This window comes from Castor canadensis, chromosome 11 (assembly GCF_047511655.1).
Source record: "Castor canadensis chromosome 11, mCasCan1.hap1v2, whole genome shotgun sequence".
NCBI classification, from domain to species: domain Eukaryota; kingdom Metazoa; phylum Chordata; class Mammalia; order Rodentia; family Castoridae; genus Castor; species Castor canadensis.
The window spans coordinates 23585296-23605794 of record NC_133396.1 but is presented as its reverse complement, the minus strand read 5'-3'; the positions used below and the strand labels follow the sequence as shown (position 1 = coordinate 23605794).

The 20499-nt window shown below is 38.3% G+C and overlaps 1 protein-coding gene across 9 annotated transcripts in view; it reads left to right on the top strand.

Annotated features, from left to right (window-relative positions):
• Cdk12 (cyclin dependent kinase 12) overlaps positions 1 to 20499 on the top strand; it is a 79783-nt gene that overhangs the window by 13607 nt on the left and 45677 nt on the right. For all 9 annotated transcript variants that reach the window (XR_012438577.1, XR_012438578.1, XR_012438575.1 and 6 more), the window contains 6 exons: positions 1740 to 1916; positions 3294 to 3433; positions 4602 to 4772; positions 9961 to 10150; positions 18141 to 18197; positions 18825 to 18926. Coding sequence is in view for 4 of the 9 variants with exons in the window: in XM_074045873.1 (XP_073901974.1) it covers positions 1740 to 1916; positions 3294 to 3433; positions 4602 to 4772; positions 9961 to 10150; positions 18141 to 18197; positions 18825 to 18926 (837 nt within the window). In the remaining 5 variants the exon portion in view is untranslated. The remainder of the gene's footprint in view (positions 1 to 1739; positions 1917 to 3293; positions 3434 to 4601; positions 4773 to 9960; positions 10151 to 18140; positions 18198 to 18824; positions 18927 to 20499) is intronic.

Here is a 20499-nt window from a genome sequence, read left to right as displayed (position 1 = left end):
TGCAGAGCATCTATTTTTTTTTAAATGGAGGATATTAGCAGGGCGCCAGTGGCTCATACCTTTAATCCTAGCTATTTGAGAGGCTGAGATTGGATCAAAGTTCAAGGCCAGCCCGTGCAAATAGTTCAAGAGATCCCATTTTCAAAATAACCAGAGCAAAAGGGACTAGAGACATGGCTCAAGCATTAGAGCACCTGTTTTGCAAGCTCGAAGCCCTGAGTTCAAATTCTGGCGATACTAAGAAAAAGTATAAAAATGGATGATGCTGAAGGAGTTTTAAAATTCTCAGATTCCTGTCAATCTTCTAGCAACATGAATGAATAGATAAGCCAGTTTATTTGTAGGTATGAATTAGCATGCTACACTACAGATGTTTATTTTTGAAGTTGTATATGGCACAGAATCCATCTTTTACTCATAAATAAATTGAGAGGGTTAAAAAAAATTTAATCCAAAAATTAACTTTTCCAATCTATTCCAGGAAAAGTCCCCTCCACCCCCACACTGATTATTATAATTTGTAGGTTATTATGTGAGACCTTCTGCTACCAGTTGTCTTAATGATTCTGAAGTAGTTGTTTGGATGGTTTCTCCTTAGATTTTTAGGGTTTTTTTTTTTCTTTTTAATTCATATGTGCATACAACAAGATTTTTAGTTTGAGAGTTACTTGGTTTGTTTTGTCTGGTTAGAGATAGTTGCATTTTACTTCTAAACAAATAGTATAATTCAGTATATTTCTCACTAGTTTTGGTCTTCAACTTATTTCTTTTTTTTGTCTGAAAGCAGTAGTAAAGTTTATTAGGAAAGGAATGCACTTTCAAAAGACTGAAAGCGGGTTATTTCTAGAGTGAGAACAAGAATGATTGGCAGTGTTTCTTATGAAACACTATTATTTCCTTTTCCTAAGTTCTTTCCACATCTTTAGTAATAGAGTACTGTTAAATTACTGAGCTCTCATTATTTAAATTGTTGTAGTTTTCATGAATTCTGAGTTGCAGTGATACTTTGTGAGTTTCAGAGATTACTTCCTGAATTTTATTTCATCTTAATGAAAATCTAGGAATCTTAGGAAAGACATTAAAGAAAAAGTTTGATAAAGGAATTAAAAGTAATATCCTGAATTTCTCATTGTGGTTGATCATTTGTTTTGTTTTTGATAGGATCTTGCTATATGGCCCAGGCTGGCCTGAAGCTCTTCTATTTTATTTTTTATTTGGGCTGCAGTTTGAACTCAGGGCTTTGTGCTTACAAAGCATGTGCTCTAATGCTTGAGCCATGTCTCTAGTCCATTTTGCTCTGGTTATTTTGGAAATGGGATCTCTTGAACTATTTGCATGGGCTGGCCTTGAACTTTGATCCAATCTCAGCCTCTTAAATAGCTAGGATTATAGGTGTGAACCACTGGTGCCCAGCTGGGCTTTGAACTCTTGATCCTCCTGCCTCAACTTCCCAAGTGCTAGAATTTCATATATGCTCTACCAGGCCCAGCTAAAATTTTTATGTTTATATTAAAGATTTTGGGCTGGCAGAGTGACTCAAGTGATAGAACGCCTGCCTAGCAAGTTCAAACCCCAGTACTGCAAAAAAAAAAAAAAAAGTTATTATTTCCTTAAAATTAAAATCTTCATGCTCAAGAAAAAAAACTTTGTTTTACTAGCTAAGCTTTTATCTTTTCTTAAAGTTTATTTGCATATCTTTTAAGTAATCATTTTTCTTCACTTTCCCCTCTATTGTTTAGTCCAAAAGAAACACTTCCTTCAAAACCTGCAAAGAAGGAGAGAGAACAGAGAACACGTCACTTACTCACAGACCTCCCTCTTCCTCCTGAGCTTCCTGGTGGGGATCCATCTCCCCCAGACTCTCCAGAGCGAAAGGCAATTACACCACCCCAACAACCATATAAAAAGAGACCAAAGTAAGTTTTCAGAGCAATCTACCCTTTTTTTTTTTTTCTTGTGTGTGTGTGTGTGTGTGTGTGTGTGTGTGAAACTAGGGTTTGGTGCTTGCAAAGCAGGTGCTGTATACTGCTTGAGCCACACCTTCAGTCTGTTTTTTTGCTATGGTTATTTTGGAGATGAGGTCTCCCAAATTATTTGCTTGGGCAAGCCTAGAGCCTTGATCCTCCTGACCTCAGCCTCCCAAGTAGCTAGGATTAAAAGTGTGAGCCACCGGGACCCAGCTGGAGGGTTCTACTCTTAATTTCATCTTTCTTCCTTGCTTTGGGCCTAAATCTTGCATTTTCTTCCACAGCCCACATCAGTAAGCTCATAGATATTTGGTTCTAAAGTATACCTTTATTTTTATGGACAAAAGCCTTCCTAGAAAGGCTGCTCATCTGTGCCCACAAATATTTAGTACTGTTTTTAGTAAAGCAATAAATTCCAAAATCCAGATATATAGTGAACATTGATCTATCCCATTGTGTCTTTTGATTTTATAATCCGTGAGTATTAAAAAAGGTAAAAATCCTTAATTCAGTGTATGTCATCCATGTACACATTAATACAAAATTAAGTGGGATTTTTTTTTTTAATACAATGTTTGAGTCATTTCTCCCCCATCCCCATAAGTGGGATATTTTCTTAATCATAAATTGCTGCACCACAAATATATACTGGGTCTGATCTTCTGGTTGTTAGCATTCTTCTCTTAATAATAAAAATAATTACCATTTATTGAACATGTATTATTGCCAAAGTACTATATTTTATTTTCATAGTGGGCCTTGTATGTCTTGTATGTAGGCTTTTTTTCTTTCTTTTTTTTTTTGTGTTGCTGCTGGGGACTCAACCCAGGGGCTTGAGCATGCTAGGCAAGCACTTTACATCCTTAGCCACAGATGTAGGGATAGGTTCTTTTCCATTTTACAGTTGATGCTACCACTACTCAAGAGAGGTCAGAAAGTAAGATATATTACTATTTGATCCTTTGTTTGCCTGTTAAATACTTTGAAGGGGTATTTAAACTTTTTTTTTTTTTTGGACAATAGTGGGGTTTGAACTCAGGGCCTCACGCTTACTAGGTATGAATCTTAACACGTGAGCCACTCTGCCAGCCCTTTTGTATCGGGTATTCTCAAACAGGGTCTGGAGAACTATTGGCCCGGGTTGGCTTCAAACCGCAATCCTCCTGATCTCTGCCTCCCACATATCTAGGATTCTAAGCATGAGCCACTGGTGCCGGGCTCAATTTTATATATCATTTGATTTCTTCCTTTTCAGTAAAAAATTTAAGAAGGGGAGCCAGTGAAATCATCATAAAAAATAACTTATTTTGCTCTTTTTATTTTTAGAATTTGTTGTCCTCGTTATGGAGAAAGAAGACAAACAGAAAGTGATTGGGGAAAACGCTGTGTGGACAAGTTTGATATTATTGGGATTATTGGAGAGGGAACCTATGGCCAAGTATATAAAGCCAAGGACAAAGACACAGGTACATGTTGCCATGAACTTTTTTTTTTGGCAATACTGCAGTTTGAATTCAGAGCCTTATATTTGCTAGGCAAGGGCTCTATCACCTGAGCCATGCCCCTGTCTATTGCCACAAAATTTTTTATGTCAGAAGGTTAACAGTTTATCAATGCTGATGTCTTCAGTAGACTTAGTAAAAGTAAATCTTGTGTTCTAATTGTTAAAGTTATTAAATAGACTAAAAAGTTCCAAAAGAATAGTACTCATCCCCTAGTGTCTATTGGAGATTGGTTCCAGGACACTATTGGCAAATGCTCAAGCTCCTTCATAAAATGATGATGTATTCCCATATAACCTACACATACTCCTATATATCATCTCTGGAATACTTGTAGTACCTAAATAATACAAGGTAAATTCTATGTAAATAGTTGTCATAGAGACAACTGCACATGTTCAGTATAGATACAATACCCCCTACCCATCAATTTTTTTTTTTTTCTTTTGGCAGCCCTGGGGTTTGAACTCAGGGCCTCATGCTTGCTAGTCTGGTGCTCTTAAGACTTGAGCCACTCCACCAGCCCCCTCAAATATATTTAATCCATAGATAGTTGGAACTGTGAATATAAAGGGATGACTGGTTTTTTTTGTTGTTGTTATTTTTTAATGGTGATGTTGGGGTTTGAACTCAGGTTCTTGCACTTGCTAAGCAGGTACTCTACCACTTGAGCCACTCTGCCAGCCCTGGCACGACTATATATTATTATTATTATTATATTAAAACCCTTCTCTTGGGCCAGGGATGTTACGAAGTAGTAGAGCACTTGCCTAGACTCTATAAGTCTCTGTGTTCAATCTCGAATACCACAAGGGAAGGAAAAAAAATCCTTTATTTTCCATTCTGGCTATTTTTTGTTTGTTTGTTTGGTTTGGCTTTTTGTTTTTGTGGTGCTAGGGATCAGACCCAGGGCCCCATGCTTGTAAAGCATGTTACCACCTAGTTTTCAATCACAGCCTTTTTCTTGTCCATTCCAAACATTTTATAGCTTGCCACAAATTTTAAGATGATAAAAATAAAACTTGTACCTTGTTATTGTTAGGAAAGGGGAAAAAGTCTGCCTTACAGAGCAAGGGTCAGTGGCTGAAAAATGCTATTTGGAAATAATAATGACTTGAATTTGTTTTGGCAGGAGAATTAGTAGCTCTGAAGAAGGTGAGACTGGACAATGAGAAAGAGGGCTTCCCAATTACAGCAATTCGTGAGATCAAAATCCTTCGTCAGTTAATCCATCGGAGTGTTGTTAATATGAAGGAAATTGTCACAGATAAACAAGATGCACTGGATTTCAAGAAAGACAAAGGTACTGGCAAGCAGTTACATTTCTGTAGGATAGATTGGTACCATTTTATTTTCCTTTCTAAGTTGTTGCCTGAGTGAATTTTTTTAAATAGGTTGTGCTAAAGTCTAGCTTCTAATCCAAACCAGATGTTGGCAGATGCAGCTGGGAGTAGTGGTAAATTCCTGTAATCCCAAACCTCAGGAGGCTGAGGCAGGAGAATTGAGTGCTCAAGGCCAACCTGGGCTATAAAGTGAGTTTGAGGCCAACCTAGGCCTCCCTTTATCAAAAAGCCAAAATGTGTCCCTGTGTCAAAAGCCAAAATCAAAACAAAAATGTTGGTATATTGCTTTGGTACTAAACAGTGCTTACTTTCTAAAATGTTCATTCTTGACAAATGAATACTTAATACTTTTAAAGTCATTGTTAATTAGTAAGTATGCATTAAGTAAGGTCTGATATAACTCCTAATAAAGCAGGCAGATAAACAATATAATTAAACCAGCTATTCCTTACGTTTTTTTGGTTTGTTTTTGTTTATTTTTTTTTCATGGTGCTGGAGATCTATCCCAGTGCCTTATGCATGCTAAGCACATGCTCTATCACTAAGCTAAATCCACAGGCCTCCTCCACTGCATCCCAGTTTTTGAGTTTTTTTTTTTTTTAGAAGTACTGGGAGCTCAGAACTTTGCAATTATTAGCCAGACATTTTGCCACTTGGCTGGAAGTGTTGCTCAAGTGGTAGGGCAGCTACCTAGCAAGGATGAGGCCCTGAGTTCAAACCCCAGTATCACCCCCCCCAAAAAAAAACCCAAAATGTTAATGTGTAGTGGCTCAAGTCCATAATACTAGGTACTTGAGAGGTGGAGATCAGGAGACCAGCCAGACAAAAAGTTCATGAGACCCCAACTCAATCAATGACTGTATGCTGTGGTGCTTGCCTGTCATCCCCAGCTACACAGAGAAGCACATTCAGGAGGATTGTGATTAAGACTGGCCAGGAATACAGCAAGACCCTATCTCAAAAATAACCAAAGCAAAAAGGACTGGTGGAGTGGCTCAAGTGATAGAGGGCCTGGTTAGTTAAGCATGAGGCCCTGAATTCAACACCTTGTTCTACCCAAAAAATAATGATAGTTATTTACTTCCATTTTTACATTATGTCTTTTGGGTTTGAACTCAGGGCCTCACATTTGCTAGGCAGGTGTTCTACCACTTGAGCCACTTTTGCCAGTGTGTTGGGCATTTTTGACATAGGTCTCAAGAACTGTTTGCCTGGACTCTTTTGGAACTGTGATCCTCCTGATCTCTGCCTCCTGAGTAGCTAGGATTATAGGTGTGAGCCACCAGCGCCAGGCAATGCAGTTATTCCTAAAAGGTATTTTCATTAGGTCACACAGTATGTTGATTTCCTGGAGTTGCAACTTTGGACTCAGAGAGAAAATTATTGGTTGTTCCCATACTTATGCTGAAGTTATACTTTTCCTTTTAACTTCTTTTTCATATAGGGTTTCATGATTTTGCCCAGGCTAGCCTCAGATTGAGATCTTCCCTCCTGAGTAGCTAGGATTACAAGCATGAACCACCTCATTTAGCTTGTTTTTGAGATAAGGTCTCTGCTAACTTTTTTACCCAGGTTGATATTAAACTACAACCCTCTTGTCTCCACCTCCCACATTGTTATTTTTCTTAATACAAATCTGAAGAAGCTTTAGAGATGGACAGTTGAATATAGAGCTTTGGGTCAAGTTGAAGAAATGTGAATATAGTTTGGAATGTTAAAAGATGATTGAAGTACATAAATCTAGGAAGATAACGGATGAAGGTTAGCTCAGGCTACATAGCAAGTTCTAGGCCAGCATGGGCTATGTAGATAATAGACCCTGCCTTGAAAAGAAAGAAAAAAATCCCCAAAACAAATAAAATATGTGATTATGGAAAAGTTGATTAAGAAAAAGTTGAAAATACAGAATATATTACATTGAAATATTTATTTTAACATAATTAAGATCCAAGAATATGTAGTGTTAATATAACATTATAAGCAATTTCTCATTATTAAAATACCTTTGAGCTGGGAAGGTAGCTTCAGTGGTAGAGCCCCTGCCTAATGAGCATGAGGCTCTGAGTTCAAACCTCAGTAATATAAAAAAAGTCTTGATGGCATGAAGATATATGAAACCAAATTTACTTCTCCCCCAACCCCAATCCCTGTTGATCATTTAGTTGCCAATTTTTAAAAGCCTGTAATGCCAGCTACTGAGAAGGCTGAGGGAGGATGATTGCTTGAACCCAGGAATTCAAGACCAGCCTGGGCAATACAGAAAACCCCCCAATACTCAGTCTCTCTTAAAAAACACACACATATATATATAAAATAGCATTTTCTTTTTGGGTGGTGGGGGACAGGTTTTACTATGTTGGCCTGAAACTCTCAATCCTCCTGCCTTAGCCTCCCAAGTAGCTGGGATTACAGGCATTTACCACCGTGCTTGGCAGTAGCAGCACTTGAGCACTTTGTACATAAGTCTTTACACTATGATTTACTTGTTTATTTAGTTACTTATTTTGTTAGTTAGTTAGGTGCTGGGGATTGAACCCAGGGCCACATATGAGGTAAAATGTACTCTACCTCTGAGCTATACCCCTGGCCTGATTTATGTTCTTAATATAGCTTCTTAGACATAGAATTACTTAGTCACAGGGGTTCATAGTTAATGTTAGATTGATTTTTAAAAATATAGTAAGACTTTAAGTCCCATAATATTGCTCATTTCAATGTATCCTCTCCAACTTTGAGCAGTCATGCACTATATAACAATGTTTTGGTCAGTAATGGACCACATACACAGAAGTATATGCCATCTAGCCTAGGAGTATAATAGGGTATCCCATCTGTGTTTGTGTAAGTCCACTCTATGATGGTCACACAAAAGTGGAATTGTCTGCATTTCTCAGAATGCACTCCCATTCTGAGTCACGGGGACACATCATTATACACCCTTTTTAAAATTATTATCTAGTAGGACTGGGGATGTCGCTCAGTGATACAGCATTTTCCTAGCATGCCCAAGGCCTTGGGTTTGTTCCCACCAAAAAAAAATTGTCATCCCAACTTCACACTTGCTAAGCAGCTAATCTACTAATAGAACCACACTCTCAGCCCTTTGTTTTTTTGCTAGGGTTGGGGTGGCTACTGGGGTTGAACTCAGGGCCTTGTGCTTGCAAGTTGCTAGGCAGGCACTGTACCACTTGAGCCATGCTGCCAGCCCTTTTTGTACTGATTATTTTCAAGGTAGGGTTTTGCTTTGTGCTGGCTGGCCTAGGCCGTGATCCTTCTATTAATGTTTCTCCAGCTAGCTGGGGATGACAGGTACATGCCACTGTGCCCAGCCATTGGTTGAGATGCAGTCTCATGAACTTTTTGGCTGTGCTGAACTCAAACCATGATCCTCCCAATCTCTACCTCCCAAGTAACTAGGATTATAGGCTTGAGCCACAGCCCAGGCCTGCTTTAGTTATTTTTCAGGTAGGCTCTCAGGTTTTTGTGCAGCCTCAGACCACAATCCTCTTACATAAGGCCTTCTGCATAGCTGGGATCATAGGTGTGCACCACTATGCCTGGCTTATTGATTGAGATGGGGTTCTCACTAACTTTTTGTCTGGGGTGACCTTGAACTGTGATCCTCCTGATTTCTGTCCCTGAGTAGTTGGAATTATAGGCATGAGCCACTGGGCCAGACCTGATTTTAGTGTTGTTGTTTTTTTTTTAACTATGTTGTATGAGGTGTTAGTAAAATCTCTCAAAGATGTTCCTTTAATGCAATGTGATCATAAACCTCTTTGAATGTTAGGAAAGCTGTGAACTCAGTTGTCAAAAAAATGCACATTTAAAATGTCGCATACTATTTCAGAAAGTTCAAAGAGTACTTGATGCCAGTCCCCTAGATTGAGAATCCCTGCATTGGGCTCAGAATGTAACTCAGTGACAGAGGTCTTGCCTAGCATGCTCAAGACTTTGGGTTCCATCCCCAGCCCATTGTGGGTGTGGTGGTAAATACCTGTAATCCCAGCGTTCACACTTGGTAGGGTAAGGCAGGAGGATTTCAAGTTCAAGCCTAGCCTGGGCTACATAACAAGTTCTAGGCCATGAGCTACAAGGTCAATACCCTGTGTTCAGGTTTTTAAAAAGGTGGGAAGGGGGAGGAGCTGGTGGAGTGGCTCAAGTAATAGACTGCCTGCCTAGCAAGTATGGGCCCTGAGTTCAAACTCCTGTATTGCCAAAAAAAAAAAAAAAGAATTATTGCTTTTATGCTACTAATAAATAAAAATTTAAAATGTGTGTTGAGATTTTTTTTTTTCTTTTTGAGCCACTCTGCCAGCCCAAAAATTTAAACTGGATAGATCATCTTACTAGGTCTAGTAGTTTTCTTTTGATTGGGTAGAGGGAGGGGAGTTGGAGAACTGGCTCTTGCTATGTAGCCTAGGCTTGTCTCAACCTTGAGATCCTCCTTCCTCAGCCTTCTGAGTGCTGGGATTACAGGTGTTCTGGCTTAGGTCTAGCATATTTTATGTTACAGTATTTGCCTCTATCATGTACCTGAGAAAAGATAGTGTAGATTTTGAATTGTTTATAGCTAGTCTGTTTGTATACTTTTCACTCCTTTTATCCACTTCTGAATTTAGGAGATTGAATTAGATAATTCACCTTTAAATTTTTAAATAACTTTGAATTTCATTAATAATTTGTGCCACATATGCTATCCCTGGCATATTATGGGAGTCCTGTTAACTAAGGTAAAGACCTTTACAAAAGTTGTCCTAGACAATATGATTTTCTTACAAATAAAACTTTATTTACAACCACAGGCAGCAGACTGGATTTGACTCAGGGTCTATAATTTGCTAACTAAGTTAGCAAAGTTAGATCATAAAAAGTTTAGTAATACAACCTGATCATGCATTTGTCCCCTCAAAAGGTAAGTAGTTCAAATTGTGCTGGACTAAGAATCAAAAGGTATAATTCAAATAGTAATTCTGTTACTTGTTTTTAGAAATGGCAAGTTACTCAGTTTGTCCTAGTTTCAGTTTCATCTATAGAACTGAGGGATTGTTCCAGAGACCCTATGGTTAACTCCAAAATTTTATTAAAATTTGAGGTGTTATTATTTCAGCATTCTTTTTTTTATTTTCAATTTTTCATGTTATATAGGTGCCTTTTACCTTGTATTTGAGTATATGGACCATGACTTAATGGGACTGCTAGAATCTGGTTTGGTGCACTTTTCTGAGGACCATATCAAGTCATTCATGAAACAGCTAATGGAAGGATTGGATTACTGTCACAAAAAGAATTTCCTGCATCGGGATATTAAGTGCTCTAACATTTTGCTGAACAACAGGTAACATAGTAGCCAAATAAGGTTAAGCACTTTCTCCCTCTCCTCTTAGTTTCAGGTAGTTAATTGGGATAAATAGACTCAATGGTGTAGTTTTTTTCATTACTTGCATCTGATGTTTATGCCTTAGGAACAACTTTTCTTTTTTTTTTTTTTTTTTTTGCGGTACTTCGGTTTAAACTCAGGGCCTTCACCTTGAGCCATTCCACCAGCCCTATTTTGTGAAGGGTTTTTCAAGATATGGTCTTGTGGAACTATTTGCCCGGTCTGGCTTCGAACCATAATCCTCCTGATCTCTGCCTCCTAAGTAGCTAGGATTATAGGCGTGAGCTACCGGCACCCAGCAAGTAACAACTTAATGATAATGGTACTCTGATAGCAGATACTCCAGACTCAGTGTTGGTAAGGAATTAACAGAAGTAGGATTATAAAGACTTTTTAATTTCAGGCATTCTAAAGAATCACTCAATCCTACAGGAATAATCAGAGAACTCTTGTCATAGTAAGTAGTATTGTGACTCTAAGCAAGTTCAAATATTCATTGGATTCTTACTGATAATTCCATTGTTTAGTTGGGAAGAAAAGGCTTTCTTCTTTAGCTACCCTTGAGCCTTTCTCAATTACTGCCTTTCAGAGTAAACACAGATGTATTTGGTGATTGGCTTTTCTGTGCAATACTTACCCTCAGGTTTTATAGTGTAAACAATCAGGAGTCTGATGATGGAATGTGTATTAATTCTTCAGAAGGTTTTATTATCTGCTTTCTTCCTTCTGATAATTTACCTATCCTTCATTGCTGATATCAGATACATTATGCACACTGGCCTTTGTAACTATTCCCTACCTGATGTTGGATAAAGAACAAATCTGTTACCACTGAAATCAGGTATTTGGTTCTTTTGGTAATTATTTACATCTTTGTCTGAATTATTCATTGTTCTTTTTGCTTCTTTATCGAAAATATTGTCTAGGTAGGAATATAGACTGATTGTAATGCATTTCCTGTGTTTATGGAGTAGAATAACCATTTAGTTGGTGTTAACTGGGATTGTCCTGGTTTTAGCATTAAAATAAGTCCCATATGAGGTGGTTGATCACTGTGGGGCTCAGAATTTAGTACAGGAACTAAACAAAAAATTGCTCGATTCATTATTTATTAAGTCCATTTTCTGCCCTTGCATTTGGGAGCACCTGGAAAGATACAGCCTTGAGGAATGAATAGGGATTTATCAGAAAGATTGACAATGGGGATCGAATTTCTAAACAGAAGCACCTAAACATAAAAACAACATACTGTGTCTGGAAAACTGTATATAGGTCAGTATTGCTAGAGTAACAGGAGTAAAACACATGATAGCAAGAGATGAAGCGGAATGGTTACTGAAAGCCAATTTAAGGATTTTGTATACCCTACTATGAAGCTTAACCTTTATCTGTAGTTGAAAAGGGGCCATTGAAAGATTCTGGTTTTTTTTTTTTTTATATTATGTGCGTAATGCATTATTTTAAATTGTACTTAAATAACTTAAGAGGCAAAACATGATGCTAAAAGACTAGTGTTTAAGCCATATAAAGTGGCATAACACCTATAATCCCAGCTACTCTATTAGGAGTTGAAGCCAACCTGGGCAACATAGTGAGACCCAGTCTCAAAAAAAAAAAAAATTTAGTCCTGTCTGTTGTTGTCTTTGTGACTCACAATTCGTTTTACAGTTGAAGTTTGGTCACTCTACACTCTGCATGGTAAATAGTTGATCAAAACGTGAATGAGGCAGACAGGTGTGGTGGTGCACACCTGAAATCCCATCTACTTGGGAGGTGGAGTCAGGAGGATCTTGAGTTCCAGGCCAGCCTGGACAAAAGTTAGTGTCACAAAAATAAAATACAAAACAAAAGAGTTTGGGGTGTAGCTCAAGTGGCAGAGTACTTGCTTAGCATGTTTGAGGCCCGTGTGTGTGTGTTTGTGTGTGTGTGTGTGTGTGTGTGTGTGTGTACACGTGCACACACACTCAAGCATGAGGGGGGCGAGGGGATGGACGATACATGACAACAGGATGGAGAATGGGGACACAACACTTAGTGAGGACTAGAGGTGTGACATAATGGTAGAGTGCTTGCCTAACATTTATGAGGCCCTGGGTTTGATTTCCACATTATTTTTTTATTTTTATTAAAAAAATAATAGTAATAATTTACTGTTGATGGCTATCACCTTGCAGCTTTTTGGCCTGTAGTATTAATACACTTTTTCCTATTCACTTTGCTCCTTCATGGAAAAATATCTCAGAGCAAGGAATAATTGCAGTTTTGTTTGATATCCTTTCTGGTGAGACCCTCTTCCAGTCCAGTTTCCCATAGTCTAGACACAGATGAGGTTCCAGACTAAATTGAACTCCTTCTTCAGGTTGATAAGCAGGAACTAGCTTGATCCATCTGACCTCTCACTTTGTTCTGTCTGGTCAGTTGCCTCTGTGTGAAATGGAACAAAGAAAATAGTAAAGGATTGTCAGTAGGGGAAGAAAGAAAACAGTTTGACAAGATAAACGAATGTAAATGAGGCCAAATCTTTAGATAGAGGAGAGACCTACTCTTTTGTTTTAGAAGGGGCACTAATGGTCATATAGACTAGAGGCAGGAAGACCTATTAAGAACACTGTAGGGGGGACTGGGGACATAGCTCAGTGGTAAAGTGCTTGCTCTGGTATATGTGAGACCCTGGGTTCAATTGCCAGCACTGAAAAAAATAAAATCAGTGCTTGAACTAACCCAGGCCTTGCTAAATAGGAATGGTGGACAGGATGGACTTAGTAGATGAGTAGACTTTGGTGAGTGACTGAATGCTACAGAATGAATAAGAATAAGATAAACTTGGCCTGGCGGAGTAGCTCAAAAAGCGCCTGCCTGCCTAGCAAACATGAGGCTCTTGAGTTCAAACCCCAGTATTGCCCAAAAAAAGATAATTCACAAATTTATGACTTGAGAAACTAGCTAGATGGGTGGCAAACATCAATTATTTTTAAAGAGTACAGAAGAACAGGGTGGGTAGGGTGAAAAGTGAATCTCATTTGGATTCTGTTGTGTATGCAGGGTAATAGTATCTACTAGGCATATGGTCATGTGGGAACACCAAACTACCAATGTATATTTGGAAGCTAAAAAGCGTAGAAAAGATGTCGGAAGTAGAACTCTGAGAGATAGGGAAAAAAATAAAGAATGTGCTCTTCATGCAGTATAATGAACCATAAGAAGGGAGTGATCTTAAATGTCAAGTGATGGCAGACAAATTATAACACTTAAGAAAGAGAGTGTGCCAATTAAAATGTCAGAGGTGACATTCCTGTAGGATGAGTGCTAAGAGAATGTGTAGTACAATTAATGGAAGGAAATAGGTGTGTCTTTAATTTTTTTTAATTAATACTTTTTTATGGTTCTGGAAAATGATTTCAGGGTATTGTATATATGCAAGCACTCTACCACAGAGCTACATTCCTAGCCCCCTAATTTTTTATTTGAAGAATGGTGAAGATTTGAACATTTAAGTGCTAAGGGGAAAGGAAGAGTTGAAGATTCAGGAAAGAACCAAAATAATTTTAGAGGAGCAAAGTTCTAGAGGAGATAGGATCATGGCCACAATTGAAGGGGTTGATTATCCTTGGATAAGCAAAGAGGTTAACATACGTTTGCAGTAAATAAAGGGAAAGAGGAAAGTAAAGTTGTAAATGCAAATAAATTTATAGGTAAAAGGTGAAATAACAGGAGCCCTCACTTGACGACTTGTTTTTAGCAGTACTGGAATTTAAACTCAAGCCTTTGCACTTGCAGGGCAAGTGCTGTACTACTTGAGCCATGCCTCCAGCCTTGAATTTTCTTTTTCCACTGAAGGTCATTTGTTGAGTGTGAGAGGATAGGGAATGGATTCGAGAGTTGTTCTTTTCCAGGGGGCTGGTGCTGTGCCAGGCACCTGATAACTCAGATCAGGAAAAAAAAAAAAAAAAAAAAGAGATAGGAGAGAGAAGAGGAGAATGCCAAAGGTTTTTGTTTTTCTGGTGTTTGAATTCAGAGTCTTGTACTTGCTAAGGCAAGTACTCTACCGCTTGAGCCACAGTCCCAGCCCTAAGAACACCAAACGTTTATAATGGTAGCCAAGCAGAATAGGTTTCTGACTAAAGAGAAATAAAAGGACTAATCAGCAGCATTCAGGACTTAACTGAGAGAAGAAACTATACATTTTGGAGTAGCACTAAAAAGTGATAATGCTTGTATGACTTTTGTTCCTTAAGATTGTGTTCAATTCACTAGGCAGAGCAGAAAAGGCAAATTTTCTATTGATTCAAAATTAAGAATTTGTGGCTTGGTGCCAGTGGCTCATGCCTGTAATCCTAGCTACACAGGAGATGAAGATCAGGAGGACTGCGGTTCGAAGCCAGCCCAGGCAAATAGTTCTCGAGACCCTATCTCAAAAAAACTTATCACAAAAAAGGGCTGGTGGAGTGGCTCAAGGTGTAGGCCCTGAGTTCAAGCCCAGTATTGCCAAAAAAAGGAGTTTGTGAATTAGATCTATCAAAAGAATATATGTGAAGTGAATGATAAAGACAGTAGTTTGAGTAATTGATGAATGGGTCCAGCCTGGTTAGGGAAGGAAATACAGTGTGAGTGATGGATAAATTAAGAGGAAGTACAGCATCAAGCACTAGAGGGTCTTGTCAAAAGGCAATTTAAAACCATGGTTCAAGCCAGCATTGGTGGCTCACGGTTTAGGCCCTGAGTTCAAGCCCCAGTGCCACATTAAAAAAAAAACAAACATGGTTTAGAAGGAATTCCCTGCATATCCCTATATATATTTTGCTCCTGTCATTTAGGATGACAAACAACTTGATAGTATTTCTGTTCTCTCTTACTTTACCAAAGATTATTACCACACTTATTTCACCATGATAGCTCAGTTGGAAGGAAAGAGTGAAAGTAAAAGTACTACCAGGATATTTGTTCTGTGACAGACTAATTATTTAAGAATGGGTGTGTGGCTCAAGTGGTAGAGTACTCACCTAGCAGGTTCAAGGCCCTAGGTTCAATCCCCAGCACCACACAGACAGACAAACGCATACATGGCACAAAATCATTTACTTGATCCAGGCATGGTGGTACATGCTTATAAGCACTTAAAAGGCTGAGGCAGGATTTTGAGTTGAAGGAGGCCAGCTTGGACTATATAGAAAACTCTGTCTTTAAAAAAAAAAACCAGGCTCATGCCTGTAATCCTACCTACTAGGGAGGGGTTGCAGTTAGAGGCCATCCTGAGCTAATAGTTCACAAGACCCCATCTCCATAGTAACCAGAGTAAAATGGACTGGAAGTGTTTCAAGTGGTGGAGCACCTGCTTTACAAGCCGAAGCCCTGTGTTCAAACCCCAGTTCCACCAAAAAAAAAACACCAAATAAATTATTCATTTAGTGCCTAGTATGAGCCAAGCAGGAAACATGCTAGGTGCTGGTGATACTTAGGTCTAGCTTAGTTTCTGTTAACTTTCAGTCCTACTGTATGCCTTGAGTCTCAGGCCTCAGAATAATAAGCATGTCAAGAAATTTGAGGATGTGAGGGTGATCTGGCTGCAACATCTGTCACCCCATTGATTGCCAGGGTTGACTCAGCTGATCTGGCTGGCTAGGCGGGTGTCCCCTTCCTCCCTCACTGTTCCATGTGCATCCCTCCCGAAGCTGCGCCCTGGGTCGAAGAGGATGACCATCCCCAATAGAGGAGGACCGTTCTTCGGTCAAGGGTATATGAGTAGCTGCGCTCCCCTGCTAGAACCTCCAAACAAGCTCTCAAGGTCCATTTGTAGGAGAACGTAGGGTAGTCAAGCTTCCAAGACTCCAGACACATCCAAATGAGGCGCTGCACGTGGCAGTCTGCCTTTCTTCAAAAAAAGAAAAAAAGAAAAAGAAAATTGAGGAACCCTTTGTCTCACTATAAGTTAACTATTCTTTTTTCTTCTCAGGATTTGCTTAAAAATGTAATGATATTTGGGGCAAGTAGATAAAAGGTACATAATTTTTACTAAGAATGATAGGATTGACTTAATGTAAAATTTTGTTGTGGTAGATATTTTAATATTTGATCTCATTGCTCATACTTTGAGGAACACCTCCTAGTATAGCGTCTTCTCTCTTATTTTATCATTTTTCTGCCTGATCTGAGCTGAGATACCACCACCCCCCTGCAAAAAAGAGTTGGCATTTCATTCCCCAACAGGTAGTAAGGCTATAGATGTGATTAAAATAGGTTACATGAATTTAGGCAAATATAATTAATCCCGAAGTTAATAAATGGCTTTTAAATCATTTCTCAACATTTGTGTTGTAGTTTCCTAAAATATTCCTTGACATCCCTGTCAAAGAGAATACTGAGGACTGGGGATATTACTCAGTGGTAGAGTGCTTGCTTAGCATCCACAAGCCCTGGACTGAGTTCTCAGCACTATTTTTTTGAAAAAAAAAGTGCCCAGCAGAGTGAAAGGTAGCTGTGATCCTTTTAAAGGAATGATACCCAAAGTATAGTTCTCAGACCAACTGTATTGGCATCATACATGGGCTTGTTAGAAATGCAAGTTCAGGGCTGGAGGTGTTAGTATACTAGCCTACCATGAATCAGGCCCTGGATTCAAGCAGCTGGGGGGAAGGGAATATTATTCATGAGCTATGACCTACTGAGTCATCATCTTTGAGAATGGGATCCAGAAAAGTGTTTCAACAAGCTCTCCAAGTCAAAGTTTGAGACATGCTCCCACCCCTCTGGGGTATAGTATCTTTGTGGCATAGGAGGTAATGGCAGTATATTAGTAGAAAGGACCGCCATTTGTTATAAAAAGAGTTTGTCAGGTCACAGATGTAATCCCTGTTTGAAAAAGTTCTGTTACAGTATTATAGTTTACTTCTTAAATTATAAGAAAACTGAGATTGTAATAAGAGTTAATTAATACATATACAGTGGACATTTTACCATATTTGCTTCTTATTTTTCTGCTTGGATATTTGTTTTTGATGGTACTGAAGTTTGAACTTAGGGCTTTGCAGTTGCTAGGCAGACACTCTACCACCTGAGCCATGCCTCCAACCTGTTTTGCTCTGGTTATTTTGTTCATAGGGTCTCACTTTTTGCCCAGGTTGGCCTGGACCGTGATCCTTCTCTATTTTGTGCTTCCCATTGTAGCTTGAATAATAGGCATGTGCCACCATGCCCAGCTCTTTTCCATTGAGATGGGGTCTTCACAAACTTTTTTTTTAATTCAGGCAGGCCTAGAACTATGATCCTCTATACCTCAGCCTCCCAAATAGCTAGGATTACAGGTATGAACCCCTGGCACTCAGCTTCTCCTTGAGTATTTTAAAAGTAAATTACAGACATCATTATATTTGATTCTAAATACTCTGACAAAATTATTTCCTAGCATCTTCTAAATCCAGTACATATTTTATATTTTTTTGCTTATCTCAAAAAATGTGTTTTGTAGCTTAGTTTGTTCAAGCCAGAATCAGTCAAGGATTATGAATTAAATTAAATTGCTCTTAATCTAGAACAGTCCATTCTTTTTTTCTCATTAGTATTTAATCTAGCAGGTTCTAGCATAGTTGTCTTCTAAAAAAATAAAGTAAGTATTTAGAGCCAGGCATGGGGCACATGCATGTAGTCCCAGCTCTTCAGAGGCTAAGGTAAGAGGATTGCTTGAGTCCATGAATGGGAGACCAGCCTAGGTAACATATCCAGAGCCCACCTCAAAAAAAAAAAAAAAAAAAGCAAAAGCCTGGGGCATTGTAAACTTTAGTAGACAAAGAGGCTTCATTGGGGGAAGAGTGATCATTAATTTTAGAAATAAGAGATCAAATGTTAAAATTATTTTAGCTTGTTGATTGACACTTAACTTTCCATGTATAGGTTGGAGGCTGCTGCTATTACTTATAAAAATAATTTTTTTGTGTTGTTGTTGTTTGTTTTACAGTGGTCAAATCAAACTCGCAGATTTTGGACTTGCTCGTCTCTATAACTCTGAAGAAAGGTAAGGCATTTTTTTAAATTACATGTGGTACATGCATGGCTCAAATGATAAATGCCCTGAGTTCAAGTCCCATACCACCCCTCTTCCCCTCTCTCCAAAAAAAAAAAAAAAAAGATTTAAAGTTACTGATGAGAAGGATCACTTAAGCCCAAAGATGCAAGGCCAAGCCTAGGTAACATAGTGAGGCCCTATCTCAAAAAATAAAGATAGCAAAATCTTTTTTTTTTTTTTTTTTAATTCTCTGATATTCTAGTATTCTGCAAATTCAAGAACTGTTGGAGTTCCCTAATTATCTGAATGTATTACCACCTAGATTTTAGACAGTAAATTCTAAATTCTATATAATTTTTGGTGGTACTAGTGTTTGAACTCAGTGAAGCCACTCCACCAGCCCTTTTTTGTGAAGGTTTTTTTTCAAGATAGGGTCTCGTGAACAATTTGCAGGAGATTGGCTTTGAACCGAGATCCTCCTGATCTCTGCCTCCTGAGTAGCTAGGATTATAGGCGTGAGCCACTAGAGCCCTGCTCAATCTCATCTTTAATTGGCAGCTGTTTCTAGTTGCATTTAGTTATGTATTTTCATCAAAAGGCATTGTGAATTTACATCATGATGGTTTTACATTTCAGTCGCCCTTATACAAACAAAGTCATTACTCTGTGGTACCGACCTCCAGAGCTGCTGCTGGGAGAGGAGCGTTATACACCAGCCATAGATGTTTGGAGCTGTGGGTAAGGCTCTCTTAACCTTTTCTTTTGTCTGTAACTTACATACTGTTAACATGTACTGTTTTCTCTCTACATTGGCTTTTTGCAGTTCTTCTTAATTTCAAAAGAATGAATAAACTTTCTGTTCTCATTTCTTAACATCAGAGACATGTTTTTTAAAAAAATACTTCAGTTGTCTTTTTTTTTCAATCTTTGTTTAAATTAGGATCCAAATGATAAATTCAAGTAAGTTCTGCTGCAGTTGATTATCTTATCTTTTTTTGTTTGTTTGTTTGTTTTGTTTTTCATATTAGGGATTAAACACAGGAGGGTGTCAGTATACTAGGCAAGCACTCTACCACTGAGCTAAACATCCCAAGCCTTTTTTTACTTTTCATTCGGAACAAAAAAAAATTAACTTAGCAACAGGGGCTTACTAAATTTCCTAGGTTGGCCTCAAACTTTTTTCATTTCTTCTGCCTCAGCCTTCCAAGTAGCTGGAATTGCCAATATGCACTGCCACACCCAGCTTATCTTAAGTCTTTTAACTGGACATCCCCCTTCCATCTCTCTTGGTTTGTTTTTTTCTTTCCTTAGAGTTTCCTTTATGGGAAGTTGGTAATTAGCTCTGTAAGTCTTACAATCTGAATTTTGCTGATTATATTCTTATTGGTTGGGCTTTTTTGTTGTTGTTTTAGCATGATCCTTTTTGTGTGTGTGTGTGTGTGTGTGTGTGTGTGTGTGTGTGTGTGTGTGTGTGTGTGTGTGTGTGTGTGTGTGTGTGAGTGAGTGAGACTGGGTGGGTGGGGGGAATTGTTTTGTGTTGCTGGAGATTGAACCCAGGGTCTGAAGCATTCAAGGCAAGTACTCAACCACTGAGTTACATCCTTTGCCCATTAGTATGGATCTTTATTCTTACTGTTTTTTGTAAATTATAGATGGACTCGGGGTTGATTCTCAACCATCCATGACCTTAAACTACTGTACCAGGTAGTTTTGAATACTTCTAACAGAAGTTATACAATCAATGATAAATCAGATCTGGACCTAGAGAGTAATAGAAATTATCTTTCCAGAGTACAAGTAGTAAATAAGTTCGTTATCTGTGGAGAACTTAAAAAATATAAAACAACCTACTAAAAATTAATAGCATTTTATCATGGCCTTATGGAGACAGTTCTAAATGGGGCCTGATAAAATATTTATCCCTCTTATGGCAGATTTACATATACACACCACTTACAAATATACAGTTGTCTCTTTTTGAGATGTTATCAATTATTGATGATCATTGCTCATGTCGCTTAATTCATTTGTGGGTTTTGTTGATGTTGTTTGTAATGGTCATATTTTCTGTATACCATTCTTTCCTAAAATATTTTATATAAAGATAACTTACCTATTTGGCTAACCTTAGGTATAAACCATATAAAAAGTGAGGAGAAAAGCTAATTCCTTCATTTTGTTTACCAGTTTTCAAAATAAGGAGGTGATTTCCCACTGTTTTCCAAAGAGGACCAGTGACATGTGACATGTTTTGGAGGGGAGTGTGTGTGTGTGTGTGTGTTGTGTGTGTGTTTCCTTGTTTGTTTTTTTG